General features: G+C 46.1%; 2 protein-coding genes across 4 annotated transcripts in view; one reads left to right on the forward strand and one right to left on the reverse strand.

The window, feature by feature from the left end:
- EFL1 (elongation factor like GTPase 1) overlaps positions 1-22,855 on the reverse strand; it is a 135,766-nt gene extending 112,911 nt beyond the window's left edge. Inside the window, exons 1-8 of one of the 3 annotated variants that reach the window (XM_032391839.1) lie at positions 22,746-22,855; positions 22,288-22,505; positions 21,881-21,990; positions 19,816-19,883; positions 14,527-14,611; positions 4,322-4,455; positions 3,031-3,168; positions 1,342-1,556 (exon numbers count right to left, since the gene is read on the reverse strand). In XM_032391839.1, the coding sequence (XP_032247730.1) occupies positions 1,342-1,556; positions 3,031-3,168; positions 4,322-4,455; positions 14,527-14,611; positions 19,816-19,883; positions 21,881-21,971 (731 nt within the window). In that variant the 5' untranslated portion in view covers positions 21,972-21,990; positions 22,288-22,505; positions 22,746-22,855. Of the gene's footprint in view, positions 1-1,341; positions 1,557-3,030; positions 3,169-4,321; positions 4,456-14,526; positions 14,612-19,815; positions 19,884-21,880; positions 21,991-22,287; positions 22,506-22,745 lie in introns of those variants that run through there. The other 2 variants (XM_032391840.1, XM_032391841.1) reach the window with 2 other exon arrangements.
- A 129-nt stretch (positions 22,856-22,984) lies between these two features.
- SAXO2 (stabilizer of axonemal microtubules 2) overlaps positions 22,985-23,511 on the forward strand; it is a 16,282-nt gene continuing 15,755 nt past the window's right edge. The window contains exon 1 of the mRNA XM_032392024.1: positions 22,985-23,080. Within this exon, the coding sequence (XP_032247915.1) occupies positions 23,043-23,080 (38 nt within the window). The 5' untranslated portion in view covers positions 22,985-23,042. The remainder of the gene's footprint in view (positions 23,081-23,511) is intronic.

The raw sequence follows: 23,511 nt of genomic DNA on the forward strand, positions 1-23,511 counted from the left end.
TCATATGCATCATATCACATAATCATATATATAATCTGTGGAATCAAAAAACAAAAAAACAAAACCAACACAAGAGCCTCCTAGATACGGGGAACAGACAGACTGGTGGTTGCCAGAGGCAGAGGTGGGGGACGAAATGGGTGAAGGGGGTCAAAAGGTACGCTGACTTACAAAACACGTTAGCTCAGAGGATGTCGTGTACAGCACATGAGAGAACAGTTAAATACAGTACAGCATATTTGAAAGCCGCTCAGAGAGTAAATCTTCGACGTCTTTATTACAGGAAACATTCTGTACCAGCGTATGGAAAACTACACTTATCGTGGTGGTCATTTCACAGTCTATACAAATACGGAATCATTCGGTTGTACACTTGAAACTAATACAATGTTGCACACTATTCATACACACCTCACTGAAAAATGAAAGAGAAAAGGAAAGAAAATAAGGCAAGGACACGAAGAGACGTCTCACCTGAGGACACACAGGACAAATGGGCACAGGACACGATGTTCCATAGTGCTAGCGATCAGGAAAATGCAATTAAGACCACAATAGCGTCACAATACACACTGTCGGAATGGCTAAAAGAAAGTGACACCACTGAACAGCAGTGACAATGTGGAGAGACTAGACCACCTCACTGTGGGTGGGGTGTAAAATGGCGCCTCTTCTGGAAAACCAACTCTAAACCTACCACTGCCATATGACCCAGCAAGCACACTCCCATGCATTCATCCCGGAGGAATGAGAACTTACGTTCACAGAAAAACTTACACGTGAACGTTTGTGGTAGCATCACTCACAACAGCCCCGAATTGGGAAAACCCCAGATGTTGTTCATGCTCGAACAGCACCCACCCCAGGGAATACTGCTCAGCCACAGAAAGGAACCAACAGCTGATACATGCAACAACGGAGTTACGGAGTTACGTCTCTAGAGAATTCCACTGCCTGAAAAGAAGCCAATCCAGAAAAGGTTACATAATGTGTGATTGTTTTTATAACACTGTCGAGATGACAGATTATGCAAACGGAAGACACCTGTGACCCCAGGGGTTATGGGGGAGCAGGGGTGTGAAGGAAGCAGGGTGGCTATATTAGGGAAGGGTCTTCGCTGGGATGGACAGCATCAATGTCAACATTCTGGCTGTGACATCGTGCTCCAGCTTTGCAAGATGCTACCGCTGGGGGGATACTAGGTAAAGGGTATAAGAGAACTCCATTCTTTCTTACAGCTCTGTTTCAATCAATCATTATCTCAACAATAAGTTTCATTAAAGAAATCACTTGTATACACAGTCCATGCGAAGAGATCGAAGGAGATCCGAACAGACTTACCCGAAGCCCCACCCATCTATTGCACTCGTAAACACCACATTGCCCTGATCCGGAGAGAAGTAGAGGTGAGAATCATCCGTGTCCTCCAAGCCAGTGCTCCAGTCATACACTTGCTCTCCTGGGTCAGAATTTGGATTCACTTGGGATTCAGTCTCTCTCTCTGCTCTTTCTTCTAGGACTTTAGAAGTAAAAAGAGTTCCTGTGAGTGCATTAATCTAGGAGAGAGGGTAAAATGGCAGAGTGTCACTAGATGTTTAGCACACCTGTGGTGGGAGACGCGCTGTCTAGAACCATCAGTCAGTTTGGGCTCCATGGTTGGAGTTGATATTTACAACAATAATTAACCTGTTATCAACCCATTCCTTCCAAACCCAGCAAGACTAAATTGTATGGCTTCTGTGAGGTCGTTTTACGACCCGAGGGAGTGGCAGCCGCAACACGGGGCCTGGCGTCACTAGGAACTCATGACTCCACGATCCTAGTTCAGAGCCTGAGCCCGCTCCCTCGCCAGTTCTCACACCTGGACTTGTCACCACTCTCCTCAGGCCCTTTTCCTGCCTGCCAATCCTTAGCTATTTCCCTCCCAAGTAAGTGACCTTATTTCCTACCACAGAGAGAAGATGGAACCTATTATTCAGAAATCCTGTAAGGTCCCGGGATTCCAACCGATCAGTCTGTGTCTGTCTGCAAACACCGCTGGTCCCTCTCCTTCTGCCTCCCTGGCGCCCTTCCTTGTCTGATTCTATAGGGAATTAGATCCATCGATTGATCCACGCTTTCTCGCTGCTCTACTTTGATCCCTTCCTCCCTTCAGCAAATAACTCTTCTCAACTAGTCTCATCAGTGGTACCCCACCGTTCTGAAGAAAGTCTAAACCTCCACGCGTGACACATAACGTTCCCCATAATGGAAACCCTATATTCCTTCCTACTCCCGCCTCCTGCTTCCCATGATCCCATTCTTCAGAGACAGCAAGTCACACGCAGCTCTTTGAATGAAACATCTTACTATGCTTTTTCCTGCATTTACTTTGTATATCTTATTTCTTCTCTCCTAAATGCCCCGGCCATAACTCCCGACCTTTTTCCATCTCAAGGCTTCTGTCCCATGACTCTTCCTAACTCTCCTCCCTCTGACCTGGTCTGGGTGAGGCAGCCCTCATTCACGTTTTCCAACCACACCCACGCCTTCACGCTGCTCTCGAAAGATCTCTTTAAAGGTCTCCCCACCACACCTCAACATCTTTGAAGACAGGGACTCTGACCTGTCGGGACATTCACACTCCCCAGCACACAATGGACATCCCAGAATTCATTTATTCAACATATAGTTATGTAAATGTCTGCTGGGCAAATACATAAATGGTTGGGCAAAATGTCATCTAAAGGCAGGTCATAAAAAAAACCAAGGAGCCTCCTAATATTGCTTCACTTTAGAACAAAGCTATAAGCTTTTTAGCAAGAGAGCTTCAAAACCTATTACCCAAGCTTTGTACTCGAGGGTGCTTCCGGGGGGTGGAGGGGACTCCTGAGGGGATGCCAGTCCCACTGTCTCTGCTGGAGTATGAGGACTCTAAGACACAGCAGTCCTAAGTCCTAAAGACGCAAATTTCTGTGGCAACTTACCAGCTTCCTTACAACTCTTCTTGGAGCCCCAATTTTTAAAACACTGAAGTAAAGGATGAGATACCTGCTCTAAAATATTCTTGAGGTGAGAATAGGCTTCCTGCGGGGTGAATTTCAGTTCCACTATCAAGCGATCTATCTTATTGATCACCAAAACTGGACGGATGTTTTCAAGCCAGGCTTGTCGCAGAACAGCCTGTGTCTGATGAAAACAGAAAGGCAAATGTAAAACTCACGATTTGAAATGAAGCACATGAGAAAATCCTGAATCGTAATCCGCTCATTTCCATACTCTTGTATCACAACAGGTGCTCCCCAAACACTCACGAAGTCTACATCACAGAAGGAAAGAACAACAGACAAGAAACTGCCCTTGCCTTTACGGAACTGACGATTTAAGAAGGATAAATAAAATTGTGCGGAGTCTACTGAATAATGAGAAAACAAACAAATGTTCATGTTGCCAAAACACGGGCCAGAAAACCAGAGCATCCCCTGGAAGGCCCCACGTGCACCTTGCTGACCGCCCCCCCAGCGTTAACCTCCGTTCTGCTCTTCTGGAGTCAGGTGTACTAATGACACTTATCTTGTCAGTACAGAGACTAAGGCTGTGCTTCTTGGGCTGGGGGACCGACACCCTCAGGGGAAACCAGAGGGGATGTGACAGGACAGTTACGGCACTTCTTGGAATTATCAAATTTCGTCCATTTGAGTAATTTAAAGCTTTTCCCATCCTTTTTTAAAAATATTACAACAAACAAAGGTATGTTAAGAAGTGGGATACAAAGGTGACAACATTTTTCAAGATAAAACGTTAGGCCTCCAAACAAGTCCTTGTAAGAACCGAGCTTGGAGAACCACTCCAAGGTCCATGCCCAGCACATCACCCTGGTGAACTTTTCCACCTTTGGTGCAAAGGAGAAACACTAGCTTGAGGGCACAAAGGATAGAGAGAGAGAAGGGGTGGGGGGCGGGAGTGGATGTGTAGGTGGAAGCCAACAGAAAAGAATTTTCCGTAGGGATGAAATGGCTCAGTATCTTGCCATCAACCACTTCTCCCAGTTCAGAATCCTCCCCAAATTCAGCATCTCTCCAACTCTGGCCAAGTCCCTCTCTGAGAGGGCATCACAGATGCTTCCAGGTACTTAAAGGTAAAGTCATCCTCGCCAAGATCCCTTCTGGGCACGGGTGACTTAATGCCATCACAGACTGGAACATTATGGAATGAAATGTAAAACCAACTTTCTGTCAGTGAACCGTCTAAAATGGCACAGAGCCATCAGCAGCCAGTCCCTCCTGTTTTCCCCACCTCCTTTATTTGACCCGTTACGTATTTCCACATTACGACCTACTACCTGTGGACAGACTCCTTCCACGGCATCGACCACGATGATGCACCCATCACAAATGCGGACAGCTGTGGAGACTTCCGAGGAGAAGTCCACGTGTCCTGGAGAGTCTATCAGATTAATCAGGTACTCCTCGTTATCTAAAATGGAATTTGAAAACACACATTTTCAGTTGTGCAGGTACACGATCTTCTCCCGGAGGCGTTCTAGAATAAGAAAGGTGCTAAGAAATGACTGAATAAAGCTAAAGAAGCCAAAAAAGCTCAATCAACAGCTGTTGTTCCAACTTAGGAATTCCCACTGATGGAACTATTGATTCCAAGGAGCATCTATAGAAAACATTGAGGACTTTATTATTCCCAAAGTTACCACTTCCTAAGAGCTTAGTGTGAGCCAGGCACTGGGCTAAACACTTTTCATTGTGCTAATCACGCGTGTCTTCCTGAATCCTTACAGTATCCCTGCAAGATAAATGTTACTATTTCACTCCACAGATTCCAAGTGGAGACTAAAAGAAACCAATGCCAGGGCATAAAAGCTGTTCAAAGGGCGCCAAAACGGCAAATGCCAATTTAAAAAGACACAAAGCACTTGGCCACTGCTTCCCTTCAAGCTCTCGGAGAGCGGGTTGTGAACCTGAGATTTAGATTCAATTCTCCAAAAATCTAAGGAGGAGTTACTATGTGCCCAGCAATGTGCTCTGTGCTCACACACTGTGCCTCCTTTTAGCCTCTTGACTAACAGGAGTATGGAGCTTTTAGTAGGATGACAACTCATGCAGACTCGTCCCAAGCCTGAAAGCCCCACATCCCATCAAACCCCAAAGTCGGTCCCACATCCCATTAACTCCTAGGTCAGTCCCAGACGAGCCAGAACAATGAGCCACCCTAGGTTACAAAGACTTCACGCTGGAACATAATGAAAGAAACCATGCAGAAGAATTGTAATTCATTAGATGTCTACGCTCATTCCCCATTTGCTAAACCTGATACAGTTCTTTTTTTTTTTTTTTTTTTAAGATTTTTTATTTATTTGAGAGAGCGAGCAAGCAGAGCAAACAAGAACACGAGTAGGGGGAGAGGGGCAGAGGCAGAGGGAGAAGCAGGCTTCCCGCCGAGCAGGGAGCCCGATTCGGGGCTCGATCCCAGGACCCTGGGATCATGACCTGAGTTGAAGGCAGGCGCTTAACTGCCTGAGCCACCCGGGCGTCCCCACAGTTCTCTTTTAAAGGCAAAGCAACCACTGAACATGCTCAGGCTCCCCCACATACTTTACTTCTGCTCCTCCTAACTCAGTGTTTTTCTACTTCCGTGTGCTGCAGAGCTACTCCAGGGCCCGAGGGCTGGATATTACACCTTGCAGGCCCTTTAGAGGATCTGCCCCAGTGGCCTGAACCAGCTGACAACTTGCCTCACTCCCTAGCTGACAGTGACACTGAGCAAGTGCCACGTTTGTGGACTCCGCCTGGCACCGCCGTGCTAAGCATTTTGCAGACACTGGGTTGTGTTTACTAGCAACCACCCTTTGCAGTTGTTAGTACCATTAGCACAGTTTCACAGAGCAGAAACACTAGGGCACAGAAAAGTTAAATATCTTCCTTGAGGACATCTAACCGGAACCCGACTCCAAGGTAAACTGCCTAAGATCAAACAATTCAAAACGGTAGAGTAGAAGTTCAAACCCATCTAACTCCAAAGACATACCTTTGACCACACCACTCAAGATGGCATCAAGTTCATCCCATGTGCTGAGAGTCCACTGGGGGTGAATTTCTAAATACTAGGTTAAGGATTCCAAAGTGCACCAGGGCTCAGTGGGAGAGAGTGCCACCAGTGAGCGATGGGCTGCTTCTTACACACCACCAACCTGTCCCGGGTCTTCTAGTGCAAGGTGCGTTACAAGGAATCCTGGCTCTGCTGCACCCACCGGGGAAGGCTCCAACCAGAGAGGACTGTGGACATCTCCAAAGAAAACCAAAGACGTCAAAGGCCCAGGGCCCTGGGACAGTGGCCCCTGGGCCTCAGTGGAGCTTTTTATTGTCAGGGCTCACAGCACCCTTTGGGATAAGCCCAAGCTCTCTACCAAATAAGGCAAAGGAAAATGAGTGGCACTAGCAGGGGTCTAAGGTCCTATCAGCTCCCATCACGTAAAACAGAAGCTGTGAGATTCCTAAAATCTCTCCACATTCTCCTAGCCTAACCCTTCACTTCATAGATAAACATGCCCCAAAGGGAAGAGATGTGCGCAATGTCACACAAGGAGGAGCCAGCCAGAAACACACCCAGGTCAGTCTAATGACCTTAGCCACTTCCTACAGAGGTCTTAGATTCCTTTATACTTTGCAGCTGGGGAAACAACACTTGCTCGCTCATTTGGATGAAGTCCAGACTCTAGTGTGGGAGAACTGTAAGCGCTCTCCCACCCTGCCTGACAACAGCCGGGCCTGAGACAGAACTTCCAGGGCCTGTGTCTGCTGTCAGGTCCCTTACAGAATTTAAAAATGCATCCACAGAGAAACTTCGGGCTTCCTACATAATAGTGCTCTTGCCTTTTATTGGGGTTACAGACCTTTTAGATGACATTCAGAAAAACAAACACACCTACCTACCGATCCACCTATCTATCTATCCACCTGTCTATCTACCCTCCCCTAATTATGCATCCAATTCCAGACCCCTTGAAATTTATTCAAGGACAGCAAGTTCAGATCCCAAAAACAGAAAGCTAGTGATATACCAAGTGTTTTCACCTATGTTTCAAATAGGCAACATAAAAAATAAGACTGTGTGACCAAAAACCTTTGGGAAATGCGGGGGGGGGGGGGGCGGGGTGAGGAAGAGGCTCACAACACACGTATGTACTAAAGGCTCAGAGAAGCTCTGTCATAAAGAAGCCTGACCTCCCAAATGTACCTGACGAGAGAAGGGCTTCGGTCCGTGGTCACCCACACAGCTGAGGGGCACAGAGCTCAGCACACAGCAGGTCTCTGACTTTCAGTGACTTTTTTTATCTTCACTCTTTCCAAGCAACTTCAAACTAAATTTCAAAGGTAGGGAAAAGAAGTCTAATATCCATCAGAGGAAAAAAAAAAAAAAAAAACAGCCGTAAACCCAACTCTTCTGCTGTCTTCAGCTACGCTGTGCCTCTCTAAGACTTGTTTCCCTGAACGCCATCTACCACCGTTTGTGTGTGTGAGCATCAAACACACACACACAAATAAAAACAAAACAAAACAAAAACGGGTGTGGGGTTGACCACGTTAGATATTATGACTCCTGCTAAAGGAAATTTTAACTTCTAGGCATGCTAAATGACTTTTCTGATTTGCCACACGGTCCTAAAGGTGCATATGGACCGACTCCTGCTAGCGCATTAAGCCGTACTTCCCAGGCCTTCCAAAACACACCTCTTCATTTCAGGGACTGCTCTAATCCACAGAGCACCAATCCATTTTTTTTTTTCCATGTTCCAGGAGACTGGGGAAAAGAAAAAGCTGGAAGCCCTGAAGTTAATCGTGGCAGGTATCTTGCAGAGTTTCCGCTCACGGGGGTTATGGGAAAATCGTCCCTCCCGTGCCCGTGAGTCCTCCAGGCTTAGGGTGCCACGGGTAATTGCCTCACGGAAGGTGCCCATCTGTCACCAGCGCCTGCCAAAGGTCTCCTCTGTGAAGAGGAAAACTGCACAAGGTCATGTTCAATTTCTGAAACACGGAAGACGTTTGCTAGCGCGCACACACAGAAAGCCGACAGGAGACAACGTGCCTTCAAACAAAGGGAGATGTCCATCCACTCATGGCCGAAGATCCGCACCTCATGCAAGTGTCTCTTCTGTTCTGGTGTGTTAGGAGAACACTTATCTCACGACAACGGTATCAGGAACACGGACAAAACCCAAGCCACGTGAGAACGTTCCCTGGCACATTACTTACAGAACATGCAACACTTACGGACAAAAGTTAGGCCCCAACTAAACGGTAACCACAGGAAGTTTCCACAGGAAATACCACTACCATCCCTTTCTATTTTAAAGTAGTATATAAGATTGTAGTAAATCAACTGATACGGTTCATTATTTCAGGGAACTGAAATAATGATGCATTTTATCTCGTATTTGCCGACACAGGTAACAGGTCTTCGTGAGAAGGCTGTTACAAGAAGAGGTCGTGGGTGGTTGATCCTGATGGTATGAATGTCAGAAGTGAGGTGGTTTAGGGAGGAGTGAGACAATGACCTACAAACAACTATGAATGACAAACAAATGAAGTTTTCTTGTTGCATGGCCCCATCCCGAAGTCCTCTCCAGACCCTCCCCCCGACATGAAACAAAGGAGACCACACGTGGGCCACCTCTGACTACGGTTGACCTCACCAGCTTGTGCTTTTTCTCGGCGTGCCCATCCGTGCCAGCCACTCGGTACTGGGGCCGCACCCTGAACTCTGACATCACTAGGAACCTCGCCATCTTTGAAATCCTGCTGCATGGGTAGGAAATCTAGCAATTACATGACTACACTGTCTTGACCTTTCTACTTACTGGCATTTTTGCCTGTAAGGATAAAATAAGAACCAGAATAAAGAAGCCTTGTGTAAAAAAAAAAAAGGGTTGATGTTCATTTCTTGGAACCTACGTCAGGGTTCCAAACCTTGGCAACCTGCTTAGAATCTGTGTTTACTTCAACCTGGAGGGACAGTCAGAGACCAAGGGCTATCTTTCGCTCAATTTCATATGGGTCGTACGTGTCACTACTGTAAGCCGCTGCAAGAGTGAAAGCAGCATGCCCCCAACCAAGACGGGGCTAGGGGAACGTGGAGCTGGAAGGATGAATGAGCATCTGTTTTCAAGATGAGACAGACTGGAGTGAGCATCCTTAAAAGCTAATGGTCAAGTTGTCAGTGAAGATACAGGAGAGAAGAAACTCAGCAGGAGCCAAGTCCCGAGCACACGTCTGTCAGTAGCCCTGAGGACCAGCCAAGACCCCAGCCCGGGAGAAGAAGGAAGAAGTGTAGCGCTAGCTCTGTCCATGGTTACAGTTCTGCTCGGAGAAATGACAGAAGGCAAAGAAACTGAGGCCCTTGGAGGGACTGGCAGTGAGATGACCGATCTGGGCTGTCAGAGACGGGCAGTGAATGGAGGATGCGGACGGGGCTCAAGGAGCTGGAGAACTTGATGAAGTCCAAAAATGGGTACTTCACCCCACAGGTGAGAGAGCAGGAGGATCGAAGACTGTGGGGAAGGGAGTATTCCAACCTGAAATGTCAAAGATGGGCAGTTCCAGAAGATGCTAACAACCAGAAAGGAGCCGTGACAGCGAGTGGGTGAAGAAGTGGAGATCTACACACCGCCGCTGTTGAGAGGCCACACCGTCGGAGGGTTCATTGTCAGGAATGGTAAAACCTACCTTGGCAGATTTGGGTAAAAAGGAAAATTACGAGTCAGGTGCTAAGGTCACTAATGAGTCTGCACCATCCTCAGGAGCTGACAAGGACAAGAAAGAGGAGAACAGTTAGACTGTATGAATCTCAAAAGAGAGGGGAGTTTTAAAACAAGGCTGGAAGAATGAAGCTTTGAACCAGAAGCAGGGAATGAAGAGAATGGCAACCCCATGTCTTAACCCAGAGACGGATGGAGCAGGGAAGAATGAGTCCAAGGAGAGCAGTGTCCTGGGAAAACAGCCAGGCCGGCAGCGGAGGAGAGAACAGCAACAAAAAGACGTTGAGGATGGAGAGATGCTTGTTTACCTTGGAACCTTTGCAAAGTACGTTTTGGGAAGGAAGGGAATAGCAGGAGGTTGCGGGAGGGGTGTTAACATCACAGAGAAACATGGGGAAGAGACGGCTAGGGAGGCTCCCAACCTGGGCGGCGACCAAGGACAGCAGGGATGTGCGCAATGCTGACTGCAAGACGTCTCTAAGCAGCCCCAGCAATCCCTCGTGGACAGGAGAGAGGCACACTTCAGGAGCCATCAGCCATGGTCTGGGCTGACCGACCTCCGAGAGACTCCTGGTCCAAGTGGACAAGCTGGAAACGGAATCATCTGGTTCCCAGGACCACTGCCACATGCTAAGCCCTCTCTCCTTGGGAAAGTTTCTGAAACTCCCTGAACTCCACTCTGTACGTATGTAAAATGAGGGTAGTATCCATCTCACAGGGTTGCTGTGAGGAATACCCATGAAATCATGTATATGAGGCACTCGGCTTAGAACTAAACCATCATGCACCCATTTTCTTACACCCAGCATCAACAGAATGCTTCACAGAAAGCATTATCTTAAGAGAAAGAAGTCTGACCTTTAGTCAAACAAGGGACAGACGATGGAACCACCCCCACCCCCCGACTCCTAGCCTCAGTCCTATAAATAGGACAATAATTGGGACCGTGGGTGACTGTTCATACTTCCAGAAGGAAAAGGAAGCTACTGCATCTCAGTAAGAAAGGCTTTCCGGCACATGCTGGCCTGGTGTGAATGTGGGTGGCACGACTCGGTCTCCCACTGGCCCCGTCTTTGCAGATTAAGACCAGAGGGCCTGCAGAGAGCCTGTCCTTGGCCTCCAAGCTCCACGCGGTTGCCTCGTGAATGAACGCGGAGTGTCTCCCTGAACCAGGCTGTTAGCTGGCCTGTGGGCCTCACATTACAAACCAGAAGCCTCTAAGTTAAAGCCCACCGCAATTTTTCCATGGGGGGGGGGGGGCGGTTCACAAATTTGTAAAGAAGTTGCCAATAGCTTAAAAATTGGAAGATTTTACCAAAAGCTCAATGCCAACTCTTCTTGAAAAAGCAGATTCCCACAGAGCATCAGTCCGTTGGAGCAGAATGGCATCTGCCCCCACCTGGGGGTCTTGGGGGGGTACTTCAGGGGTGGGTACAATTAATTAACTCTCTGCCTGCCTTGCTCAGGTAGAGGTTATCGATACCAACACCATGTCAAGAACTAATAATATACGACTTAATAGTCACATGTGACTGGTGCTGTAAGAAGTAGTTAATGATCTGGGGGAAAATTCAGTTAGACACTTACCTCACAGCTTGTGTGCATGCGCACGCACACACGTAAAATTATGGCTGGATTAGATGCAAAAACTGAAAACATAATGTGGTAAAACTAGGGGTGATTCTTATTTCATTCTTGTGTTTTACTGCATATTCTATAATACGTTGAATGTTCTATAACACATACAAATTTGTAAATGTATTTAGAATTTTTAAAAAGATGAATTAGAATGAACATTTCAGAAGTTCTGCAATAGTAATATTTATTCACATGTATAAAGAATGGCTACACAGTAGAAATGGCAGCAATATGCCCTGAGACTATTCGAAGAATACTCTATGAATTTCAAATTATTTGACCCATTTAAAGACATTTCTCTCATCTTTATCTGAATTCTGGGCTAAAGGATTCAAAGGAATTACATACCCTTAGGACTTTTTTTATAGAATGTACAATGTATAGTATTTCCTAACTCTTGAAATGACTAGATAAATGGATGGTATCCCTGTGGGAAGGACAAAGAGAGGTAAGAAATAGGGAAATAACAAGGTTTAACAATATGGTCCCAACATTTGTAGCAAATTTGGGTCACAAATATAAAGATGAGAGGCTCCATTTTCTCAAGGAAGAACCGGGTCCCTGGAAAATGCGAAGTATCACCTTCTACAATATAACTGGGTTCTCCACACCATTTCAATACCATACCTGGGTTTTGTAAGCATGTTTACTTTAAACGAGGAAAATGCCCTCCCTTTTAATCCAAATAAGGATTCGAAAAAATTTTTGAAAGCCAGTTAAATCAAGAGTCAGAACCAGAACAGACTAAATTGAGTGCAGAGATTCTTAACAAAGAGGTTATTTGGAAGGGGGCAGGAAGGAGGGGAAGACACGGGGAGATAAAAATCACCTGTGGAGTTTCTTCAACCAACAGGTTTCCCTTCTCCCAGAGGGGGTCCCCTTCAGACTGTCCCACCTTCAGAGCAGGAATACCCTCTTGCAGAGTCAGTGCTGAGATATAGATAAGAATGTTGTCTTATCTTGGAGGCGTTCGGACAGCATGTGCCTCACTCAACACCTCCAACTCCTATCCCCATTTTGTACGTAGGGAAAAGAAGACTCTGCACCAATCGTCAGGTGTAGCAACTGGCTATGCCCAAGCCCCCTCCAGGCAGTCATGCTCACAAAGAGACACATTTGATCCTCTATGACTCCACTCCAATCACCACTCAACACACTAGGAGGTGACCGTCCAACCCAAGGGTGGCCAATCCATAGGTGCAACCTCTGCCAGGGCCCAGCATAAAAAGATAAGCTAGGCCACATCTTGCTCCTGAGAATGTGTGATCAGAAACACAAGACAAAGCAACAGTAAGCAATGGAAATAGGGTGGAAAAAACAGAAGTTGAGATGTGAGGTCAGGGCAAAGTGAGTTTATGAAGATGGGGACACTAAGAGTAAGCAAAAGCTACGAAAGAGAGAAAAGACTTACAGGGTAACAGAGGCAAAGACAGAGAATGAGACCCAGGGATAAGAGTGGAGTCCAGAGAGAAGATCCATTAACTTGTCCTAACGGTCTCTAGGGCCACCTTGGGTCCAGAATCAACATCCGGCTTCAATTTCTATGAGATGTCACTCGACGTTGCTGTTTTTTGGGTTTTCACGAATACCGTCTCCAATATCGTGATACTCATTATCTTTCAATAAGCCATCCCACCCCAGCACAAGCGAGCTAAAGTCTTGGTTCTGTGCAGTCAAGAAAGCATATCTAAAACAATCTGAGAGCGGGATGCCCAAGGTCAGGGGTCAACAAAGCAGAGGTTAGACCATTCAACCCCCAGGGTCCTATAGCCATTCTACTACAACACCATGCCAGGGAGACAAGTGAATTGGAATGGGTGTTATGTGATATAAAGTACACCTTAATAAAATGGTTAAAAAGGGGATGGCAGAACTGGAGACCAAATTCAGAGGCAACAACTAAAACTGACATCCAGAGGAATCGTCAATAAAAACAGACTAACGAGTGTGGAGAGGAAGGTACAAATCTCTTGACGTCTATAAAAAATAAGGGGAGATGGTAAATAAACTGACCCATGCCACACGAGGACATACCCTTTAAAATGAGAGGTAGTTTTAAAAAGATAAGGTATTACTTTAAATATTAAACATTAGGAATTCATTGAGAATACCTAAGAGCTTCAAAACTGGTTTAGTACAAAAATATTTTGCAGACTGACGTCAAAGAGAATAGAGCTGTGCCTCAGGCAGAAGGCCCCCTGGTGCCAGGGCCGGACACAGGGCGCTGGGAAAGATGAGCCACAGATCAGTCGCGTAGGGAAATGAAATACATCTTTATTATTTTCTTCTAATTATAAAAAGGCACATTTTGTGTAAAGTTTCCAAAGAGTACAAAAATAAATATTTTAGAAAATGTAAGTTTCACGTAACTCAGCCCCTGGAGATAACTGGTGTTAAGGTTTTAGTGTGCATCCTTCCAGACATCTGTCTACACACATAATATTTTATTACCAAAACACACTCTTACCGTACAAGTATTTATTCTGCGACTTGCTTTTTGCCTCAACATGTTTTTCCTATTTTATCACATATAGATCCAACAGGTGTTCGTATGCTTATCACGGGAAGGAAGTATCAGTGTACTTGACCATTTTCCAAAGACAGACATAAAGGTTGTTGGCATTTTTTTAACTAATACAAACTTTTTGGTGAACATCACTGAATATATATCTCACATACTTGTAATACTATTTCTGTCACGTAAATTCCTGTAAGTATTACCGTGAAAATGACATCCTGATTTGGGGAAAGCAAGCTGTAATGATCACGGCAACCCAATTAAGAAAGATTCTAAATCCAACACTGGGGCCATAGGACAGAATAAGGATCCAGCCAGGAATTGGAACACTAAGGCTGAGCCAGCAAAGTCCTGAGACTCTTGACCATCCTTGTGAAGAAATCCATACAATCGCCTGGGTGGATGGGAGGCAGGTGTGAACTGCCCGTCCTTCTGCCCTCAAGCCAGTCAGAGGTCCCCATCTGCATCCAAGTCTGGACAGCCTGTCTCTGACAACAGATTATCTGGAGGCCAGAATGAAATGTGTGGAATATAAAGCAAAGAAACTGAGGCATACAATTAATTCAGAAAGAGAAAGAAGGACACTGAAGATACAAAACTATTTTTCTTTAAAACACAGATTTACCTTTTGCATAATGTAGTGAAATGGCACTGGATTTCATAGTGATCCCTCGAACCTGTTCATCTTCTCTGCTGTCCATGTACCTTAACTGTAAAAATGCAACAAAAGCACCCTTACTTCCCAATGAATTAAAATGTCAACATTAAAATGGACTGAGTTGGACTTTTGCTTTAAACACATAATTTTTAAACTAAAAGCCCTCTGTATTTGTTACAAGTGGGGAAGGTCTGGAGAACTTTCTGAATGTATTCCAATACCGCACACCCTCCCAGAGTGCTGCTCATTCACATGTGGGCCGTGAATGACTGGGTACTCCGTGAACAAGTCACAGAAGTAGCATGCGGAGGAATCCCTTCTGCACATCCAGAACAGAGCCTGTCTTTCCCTACTCCTAGGCTGTTTGACAAAGTCCCAGCAAAGATTGAAACAGAAGGTGTCTAGAATCATGAGGAGCCTTCACTCCTTTCCCCAAATCAGATTTTAAACACGTTTTTTAAAAAAAAGAATGGTATGGTGGAAAATATTTCTAACGTGACCAGTTAGCTGACGGCTTTCGTCAGTGTTAATGCCACAAACAAGGGCCCACACCTCAATCTCTGGGCTCCGCAGCACATCGACACTGACTGAGCCACCACTCCTCTGCACCCCCCCGGCCCTGCGCGCCTCACTAACTTCCTTCCCTCCTCTCCAGGACTGCCGTTGCTTGCCCTGCCGTACTTCTCTCCACTTTGTCTCCTTTGAAAAATTCTTCACCTTTACATTGACTCACTTCTTTCACTCAAATGTTTCGGGAATAACTTATTGACATGGGACTGCCACATTGACTCATCCCACATCAACTTAATCTGCCGACAGCCTTCCATTCCCGCAGCTCTGGCAAAACCAAACTCCTAAAAGCTACAGTGACCTCTGGCCAAACACAATCATCCTTTCTAACCTTCCGACTTCCTGATTTCAGTGTGGCATCAGACAGACATAGCTCCTGACCCTTGTGTGCGGGTGTGGACACACGCACATGTGAGATTCTTCTAGGAGTCTGCAATCTCCTAGCTCCCTTCCTAGCTCTCCTGAGATGGTACTGCTGGTTCCCCTTCACCTCTCTGACCGCTGAGGCCTTCCTCCAAAGTCTTCATCCCTGGTCATTCTTCTACATGTGTTTTTAAGCACTGAGTTGATACAAAACATATATATAGCAAAAAGAATAATACAGTGAACACCTGTGTCTGTGCCATCCTATTTAAGAAAGAAAAAGATTTATGTTACTTTTGACGTCCCCCTGTGCCCCTGGCTCAGAGGTAACTACTATCCTAAATTTTACCTTGTTCATTCACTTGCTTTCTTTATAAGTTTTAAAAATGAGTGTACCACTAAGCAATATATCATTTAGAGTTGCAGGTTTTAGGCCCTATACGAATGGGATCATACCCTACATACATACATACGCACACACATACATGTATGGTACCGTCACTTTGTCTCTGCTCAGTATCATATTCCTGAGATTTGTCCATACTGATGGGCAGACATAGTCATCATTCACTCACTTCCATTACTGTAGGACTCCACTACACAAAGCCACCACACCTTATTCATCCATGCTGTTTGTGATGGGACAGGTGGATGGATTCTAATTTCTAAACTATCATTGAGCTATCATTAACAGATGAATGTCTGTCTCTTGGTAGACTACCTAGAAGTGGAATTTCTGAGATATTAAATGCGCACATCTTCAACGTTACTAGCTATTTCCACATTGTTTTCCGAAGAGATTGAACTGTTCCACACTTTAAAGAGTGAATCAGAGCCTCTCCTGCCAGACCTCAGCAACACCTGAAATGGTCAGGCTATTTTTCAAATCAGATGGATGATAATATTTTTCTAATTTACATCTCTCCAATTATCAGTGGGGTTGAGTAACCTTCTATGAGTTTACCCTGAGTTTCTTTTTTTTTTTTTTAAGATTTTTTATTTATTTATTTGAGAGAGAAAGAATGAGAGATAGAGAGCATGAGAGGGAGGAGGATCAGAGGGAGAAGCAGACTCCCTGCTGAGCAGGGAGCCCGATGTGGGACTTGATCCCGGGACTCCAGGATCATGACCTGAGCTGAAGGCAGTCGCTTAACCAACTGAGCCACCCAGGCACCCCGTACCCTGAGTTTCTTGTTCAAGATGTTTGTCCATCTTTTTAATGGTTGTGTTATAGATGTATTCTGTTTTGGATAAGAGTTATTTATAATCGCTGAATATTAGACCTTAGTCAATTATGTGTCATTATTTCCCCCAGTTACCGGGCTTGTCTTTTCACTTTCTTTATGGTGTCTCCTGAAAAACAGATGTTCTTAGTTTTAATGTAGTTGAGTTGATCAAACTTACATAATTGTATGTACTTCTTTGTTTTATATAAGAAATCTTCTCTTAAGGTCATAAAAGTATTGTCCTGTATTATTTTCTACAAATTTTATAATTTTGCCTCTCACATATAAGTATTTTAATTACGTGCTACTGATTTTTGTGTGCAGTGTTAGGTAGAGGCCCAATTTTATTTATTTTCCACATAGATAACCAACTGTCCAAGGACAACGCATAGAGAGGCTCATCTTTTCCCTACAGATCAGAAATGCCAGCTCTGTGATAAATCAGGATCCCTGTTTCTAGGCCTGCTATTCTGGGCCACCGGTCAATTTTATCCCTCAGCCAACTGCAAACCACAAGCTATCGTAGATTCAGAGTAAGTCCTGCCATCCGGTAAGACACACTGCACACCCTGCTCTTCCTCAGACATGTCTTCACAGACAAGTCATTACTGGCCCTTTGTTCTGCATGATTTTAGAATCAGCATATCAAATGCAAATTTTAAAAAACTTGGAATTTTTTACAAGAACTGCTTACAGGTCAACACGAAAGAAAACTGTCATTTTAAAAATACTGAGTCCAGCAATCTGTGAGCATGGTCTAGCTCTCCATGTATTTACGTTTTCCCCAATATCTCACAGGGACATTTTTTATGCTATATAAGTGCTATATTTTCTGCTTATTGCTCATGTATACTCTTTTCAATGACTTTTGTATCCTGAAGGCTGCTAAATTCTTATTAATATCCTAACAATTTATCTGTATACTCTTCTGCGTTTTCCACAAAGTCATACCACCCTTTCTGAAACTCCTATTTTTCTTTTTCGCTTTATGGTTGCAGCAGAACCTCCAGGGCAGTGACAGCAGAAGCGGGAACACAATGAGCAGAAGGGGGAAGGAGCTGCCCTTGCCTTATTCCTGAATATAAATGCAAAAATGTCAACAATGCATCATTAAGGGTGCAGGATTTTTTGTAAATACTCCATATCACAGTGCAGAAATTCCCTTCTACGTCTACTTCGCTAAGAGGTTTTATCAAAAAGGAGGCTGAATTCTGTTTTCTGCATCTACTGAAATGATCATGACATTCCTACCTTTAATCTGTTAACATGGTGAAATGACATATTAAACCAATCTTAAATTCTTTGTGATAAACTCTATTTAGCTATGAAAAACTAGCTCTTTATACAATTCCAGATTCTGCTTCTTAATAATGGCTACAACTTTTGCATTCCCATCACATGGCTGTTATGGGATTGTCCCATCCTGTATTATTACTCTCGCCCACTTCGGGAATCAAGGTGGGGGGCTGGAGAGTACTCCCTGCTTCCTCCCCGCTGTGTTCTGGAATGGATGAGCAGAACTGAGAACATTTGTTCCCTGAATGTGTGCTAGAACGAGAGAGTTAAACCATCTGGACCTTGTGGAAAGATTTTTGCCAACAAATTCCATTTCTGGAATGACTATTTTCTCTTTCTTCCTGACCCCACCGTGGTGGGTCCCAGCTCTCCATCTCTAAGCCTGTTGCTGGGCTGCTGCCCATCTTGTCCCACTCCCACCTTTCCCATCCCTGCAGCACTTTCTTTCCTAGCAGGCTGCACTTCTCCTCCTTGCCTTTCTTCTTGATCAATTTTGCTAGATATTTATCACTCATGTTAAAAGATGACCAGAAATTGTCTGTATTGCTAATATTTTTTAATAAACTATCTTTCTAGAGAAATTTTAAGTTCAAAGAACAACTGATCGGAGAGTACAGAGGCTCTCAAACACCACCCCCAACACACTCACACGCAGTTTCCCTATTATTCACACCTTGTGTTAGTGCAAGCGCAGTACACGTTACACTTAATGAACCCCTATCAACGCATCTTTATGAACTGAAGTCCCTAGTTCACGTTAGGGCTCACCCTTTACATGTGTAATGACCTGTGTCCACCTTTACTGTATCACAGGTGTTGGTTATAACAATCTTTTCTAAGAACTGACTTCAGCTTCATTGATCTTTTTTATAAAATATTTGTTTTATACTTCGCTAACATGTGCTTTATTATTTCCACCTACTTACTTTAGGGCTATTGCACTTTTCAAACTTCTCAGGTAGAGGAAACACAAGCTGCTCCTTATCTCACTCAGTCTGGTTTCCTCGGTCCCTCCGCGTTGGCACCTCAGGCCAGTCCTCACGCCACCTGCCTCCAATGTCCGAGTCTGACACCAGTCTCCTACAGCTACTTTCCTATTCATTTCTGCTTCTCTACCTCCTCTCCTCTCCGTTCCCAGTCACCTGACAAATTCTGCTGATTATGTCCTAAATTCATTAAGGGAAGGGACATCTCCATTTCTCTAATGCCAGTAACTTATTCCACATCCTTTCACTCAGAGCTGGAAACAAACATCTCTTTAACTTCATTTCCTAAAACACTGTTTTCCATCATGACACTCAAGACTTTGGAAGCCCTCCTTTGGTACTCAAGTTAGCCTTCAAGTTCTTCTATAATCCAATACCTTCTCTCCACCAGCGCATTTTCCTCTCCCAGTAGTCTCTAGGCAAATGTTCCACTCAAATCAAGCACAACACACAAATTAACCTTGATCCCCATTATCCATCTTATCCCCCCACCTGACGGTTTCTCCACCTTCTCTTCAAACCACGTAACTCATCCCCATGAAGAATCTCGTCCTCTGTGGAATGTTCCACAATTGTGCCAGGCTATCACTGGACTTGTTGCAAAAACTCATTTTTGCATTTATAACATGTTCATATAAAGCAATGTAAAAATAGCTTTTTCTCAACATCTATTTTATTTCGCTAACTAGATAAGCAGCTTCTTAGACACATAAACTGCACTTCACACTCTTTCAGGATCTCTAAGAACACATGACATTGTAGACAGCTAATACTTACTGAAAGGCAACAAGTATTCATCAAATAGAACAACTTACCTTACCCGCCAGGCGGCTGGAGATGACCCCATTGCTAGACAGAAGACAGTCAGTCAGAGTAGTTTTTCCTGTTAAAATAACAATTTTAATTCAAATCTATTTTTTTTTCTTAACAGGAAGGGAGATGTACTGCACCAACAGAGTTAACTTCTATGAGAACTGGTTTTGCAAAGATTTCCTATTTACCTATACAGAGTGAAGCAAGACCTAATGAGCATTTAGACTTCTGAACAGAATACCATCTGGAAGGACACAGACTCTACTGCTCAAAGTGCTGTAATTTATATTTCCACCCCGAGGGATCTCATCACCCTCACCTGAAAAGTTGTCAAGTGACCTTTTCCCCCCCAGGGTAGTTTTCCTTTTTTTTTTTTTTTTTTTTTTTTTTAAACAGAGGCATCACGTATAGAGTCAAATGCAGACTCCTAGGTGATGAGATAAACCAACATGCCAATCAAAAGACGGAACATCTGATAAACGATACGTAGTTAGTAAAATCTGTTCTACAAGAATTTGACCTAGTTCATCATAATTATTAATCATCTGATATCCGTAATAGTGACCATGCTATTAACTTACACTCTTGATAGCTTAGAATGACAAAAAGATAGCAAAGCACTCATTTTTGTCTCTGAATGGCATACTGGGTAAAACACCACCAAAAAACAGAACATAATCTTCTGCCATATTTCCTCATGTACAGCCTTGGCTGGTATTTGCCAGTTAAACTGTCTTAAGAAAATGCTTACTTAGCAAAGAAATTCAGGAAATTTACCCTTAGCTCCCACTGTGAGTGCATCAGCTACACTGCAGCTACTCCCAGTTACCTAGAATCCAAACATAAAGCTAGGGAGCTACTATGTAATAAAAAAGTCTTTGTAAACTCAAGTACACACAGTTTCATACAAGGTTTTATGAAGTCTACACAATCTGAAGGGGCAGATAACTTTGTTTAAAGAGTGCTGCTTATATGGTTACTGCAGCTGGGCTGAAATAGCAAAAGGAGGGTCTTTTCTTTAAGACAAACAAGTCCTAGAACACTCTGGGAACGTCAGCAAAGCCATGGAATCTGTAATAGTACAAACCAGAAAGCAATCATGAGAGCACTGAAGAGCTTTAATAATGTGTTGTCCGCTTGGCATGGACATCTTGTGCGTCCGCTCAATCCTAGGGCGACACTTCCCTACGATCCAGTGGAGTAGAACTCATTATCAGTACGGCAAGCATGTGCCCCCTGGAGTGTTAAGTGCCCAGAAAGCACTATCTTTCTGCACTCTGACTGCATCCCTAGGACCAGACACCATGTGATTTAATTCACAAAGCAAAAGAAGAAATACTTTTGCCAAACCTCATGTCCTCAAAATGTGAGCAGTCGTTATAAAAACTCAAGGGGGGCAGAGGGTCAGTGATGGATCTGACATACCACTCCCCCTCCGCTGGCTTCACCGACACAGCCATCTACCACTTCTCCTCCTCGCAGTTCCCACCCCACTGCCCTCAGCTACTACCTCAGGGGCAACAGCCACCTCACTAACCTCTTACCTTTCAGTGCACATGACCACGTCCACCAGACTAATCTTTCTAACATGCTGATTACAACAGCCCTGCTTTGTTTTGTTCTCCCAGTGGCTCCCTACCACCTCATAATAAATATTAATGATCATCTTCACAATAAAGCGTGTACTGGCCAAGGGCTTCTCACTATCACCCCGATCCACGCTCAGCAGGGAGTCTACATGAGATTCCCTCTCTCCCTCTGCCCCTCCCCTTGCTCCGCACTCGCTCGCTCGAGCTCTCTCTCAAATAAATAAATCAATAAATAAAATCTTAAAAAAATAATAAAATTGAAAACAACGATATACACTATCTAGAGGAATGCTAATCACTAGGTAGCCGTGCTCATTTCAAATGCTTCATGGCGAGCGTCTCTAACATTAAACTTCTAAAGACATACTTGCTTCTTAGCAAGCATCAGTCCCAACTGTCCACAGCTTGGCTTTGCTGACAAATGTGGAGACACACCCCCTTAATTACTGAAAATAACCCATTTAGAAAGGATCCTTACCATGGTCAACGTGAGCCAAAACGCAGATGTTCCTGATGTTAGCAGTGTTTTTCTGCAGGTGAATCATCTTATCCAAACTACTGAGCACCATGGTCCCTTATTTCCTGTGACTAAAAATTAGGTATGTGTCACGCAAGGCACACGCGCTAAAGATCAGGGCCTCACATTCTGTTCCCTGTAACGTGGGGCGCTGACAGGACTTGCCAGGCCCCTGAAGCTAAGAACCCAGTGAATGTCTGCTGAAGGGGACACACCCACCCAGGCCCAAGTCCAGTGTGAGCAGGGGAGCAGGCACCGCGGCACGCCGGGATCATGCAGCTCGCTCAGCCTCCGGGACCGGACGGCCGCGAGGCTTCCCGCAGCTCGCCGGGGCGGGACCCCAGTAACTGCCACCGGACGGGCCTTACCGGGCAGTTGTGTGCCGTGTAAGAAGGGTCGTCTGCAGGCCGGCGGGAAGACGCTGACACCGCTCCCTGCCGCTCCCCGATCTCTCCCCACTGCCCTCGCGCTGGCATTCTCGCTCGCGCTCACTCAGGACCAAACTCCCGGCTCCACCACCGCCCACCGCGCCAGAATCAAGTTTCGGCTCACACGCTCCCTAACCAAGCAGGGGCACTACGGGGCCCTGGAAAGGAAGGAAAGCACCCACTGCACAGCCCCTTCCCCTCCCTGGGGCCCCGCGTTCGCTGTCTCCAGGACACAGGCGGCGGTCCGCGGCCCGCAGGTGGACCCGACGGCCCCGGGCGGCGGCCGCTCCCAGCCCGGGCTCGCCCCGGCACCTCCGGCCCGCCGGCGACCCGAGTCCCCGCCGCCGCCCGGAGCCCTCCGAGGAGGACGTCAGCCGCCAGCGCGGACCCGCACTCACCGGCCGGGGCCGCCCCGCCTGCCCCGCTCAGGCCCGCTCGGCCCCGCTCAGCCCCTCGCCCGGCCACACCGCACGCGTCGCAGGCGCCCACTGCCCTGCGGTCCCTGACGCGCGCGCGCCGGGGGGCGGGGCTGGCGGGCGCACGACCTCTGACCCGCGCGCGTCTCTGACGCGCCGGAAGCCGGCGCTGCGTCGGTCTCCTGGGCGCCCGGGGTTGCCATGACGACCGCAGGCGCAGCGATCCCGCGAAGCTGCAGGTGCCGAGGGCCGGCGGGGCGACCGCAGGCTGCCGAGAACATGAAGAGTTGGTGTCTGTGTCAGATCTGCACCTGCGGGTAAGGAACGGCCAGCGTGGCGGCGGGCCGGGGCGCGGGGTGGCCGGAGCCCCGTCGTGGCCGCCCCCGGAGGTGAAGGGACACGGACGCTCGCCCCGCAACACCCCCCCGCCCCTCACTCCCCGGCTGCCGGGCTAAACGTTTCTTCTCTTAGACTCCCTGGCCAGGTGCAAACTGAGCGCCGTCCGGCCAGGCGGAGGATATGAGCGCAGGAGCGGCCGGTCCTCAGGCTGCCCGGGGGTGGGATCGGATCCCACTGGGAGAGTGGATGTCCCCAACATCTCAGGGAAGGAGGAAGGCATAGGAATAGGACGCTGTGCAAGTCCATGAGCTTTCAACCCGTGCTACGCTTTCTTCCACCTGCAGCTTTCCATCCAAGCGCGACCCTGTCCCCGGTCCCCTCCAGGCAGTGCCCCGCTTTCCATCCAAGC

Source organism: Phoca vitulina, unplaced genomic scaffold (genome assembly GCF_004348235.1).
Source record: "Phoca vitulina isolate PV1807 unplaced genomic scaffold, GSC_HSeal_1.0 scaffold65, whole genome shotgun sequence".
NCBI lineage: Eukaryota > Metazoa > Chordata > Mammalia > Carnivora > Phocidae > Phoca > Phoca vitulina.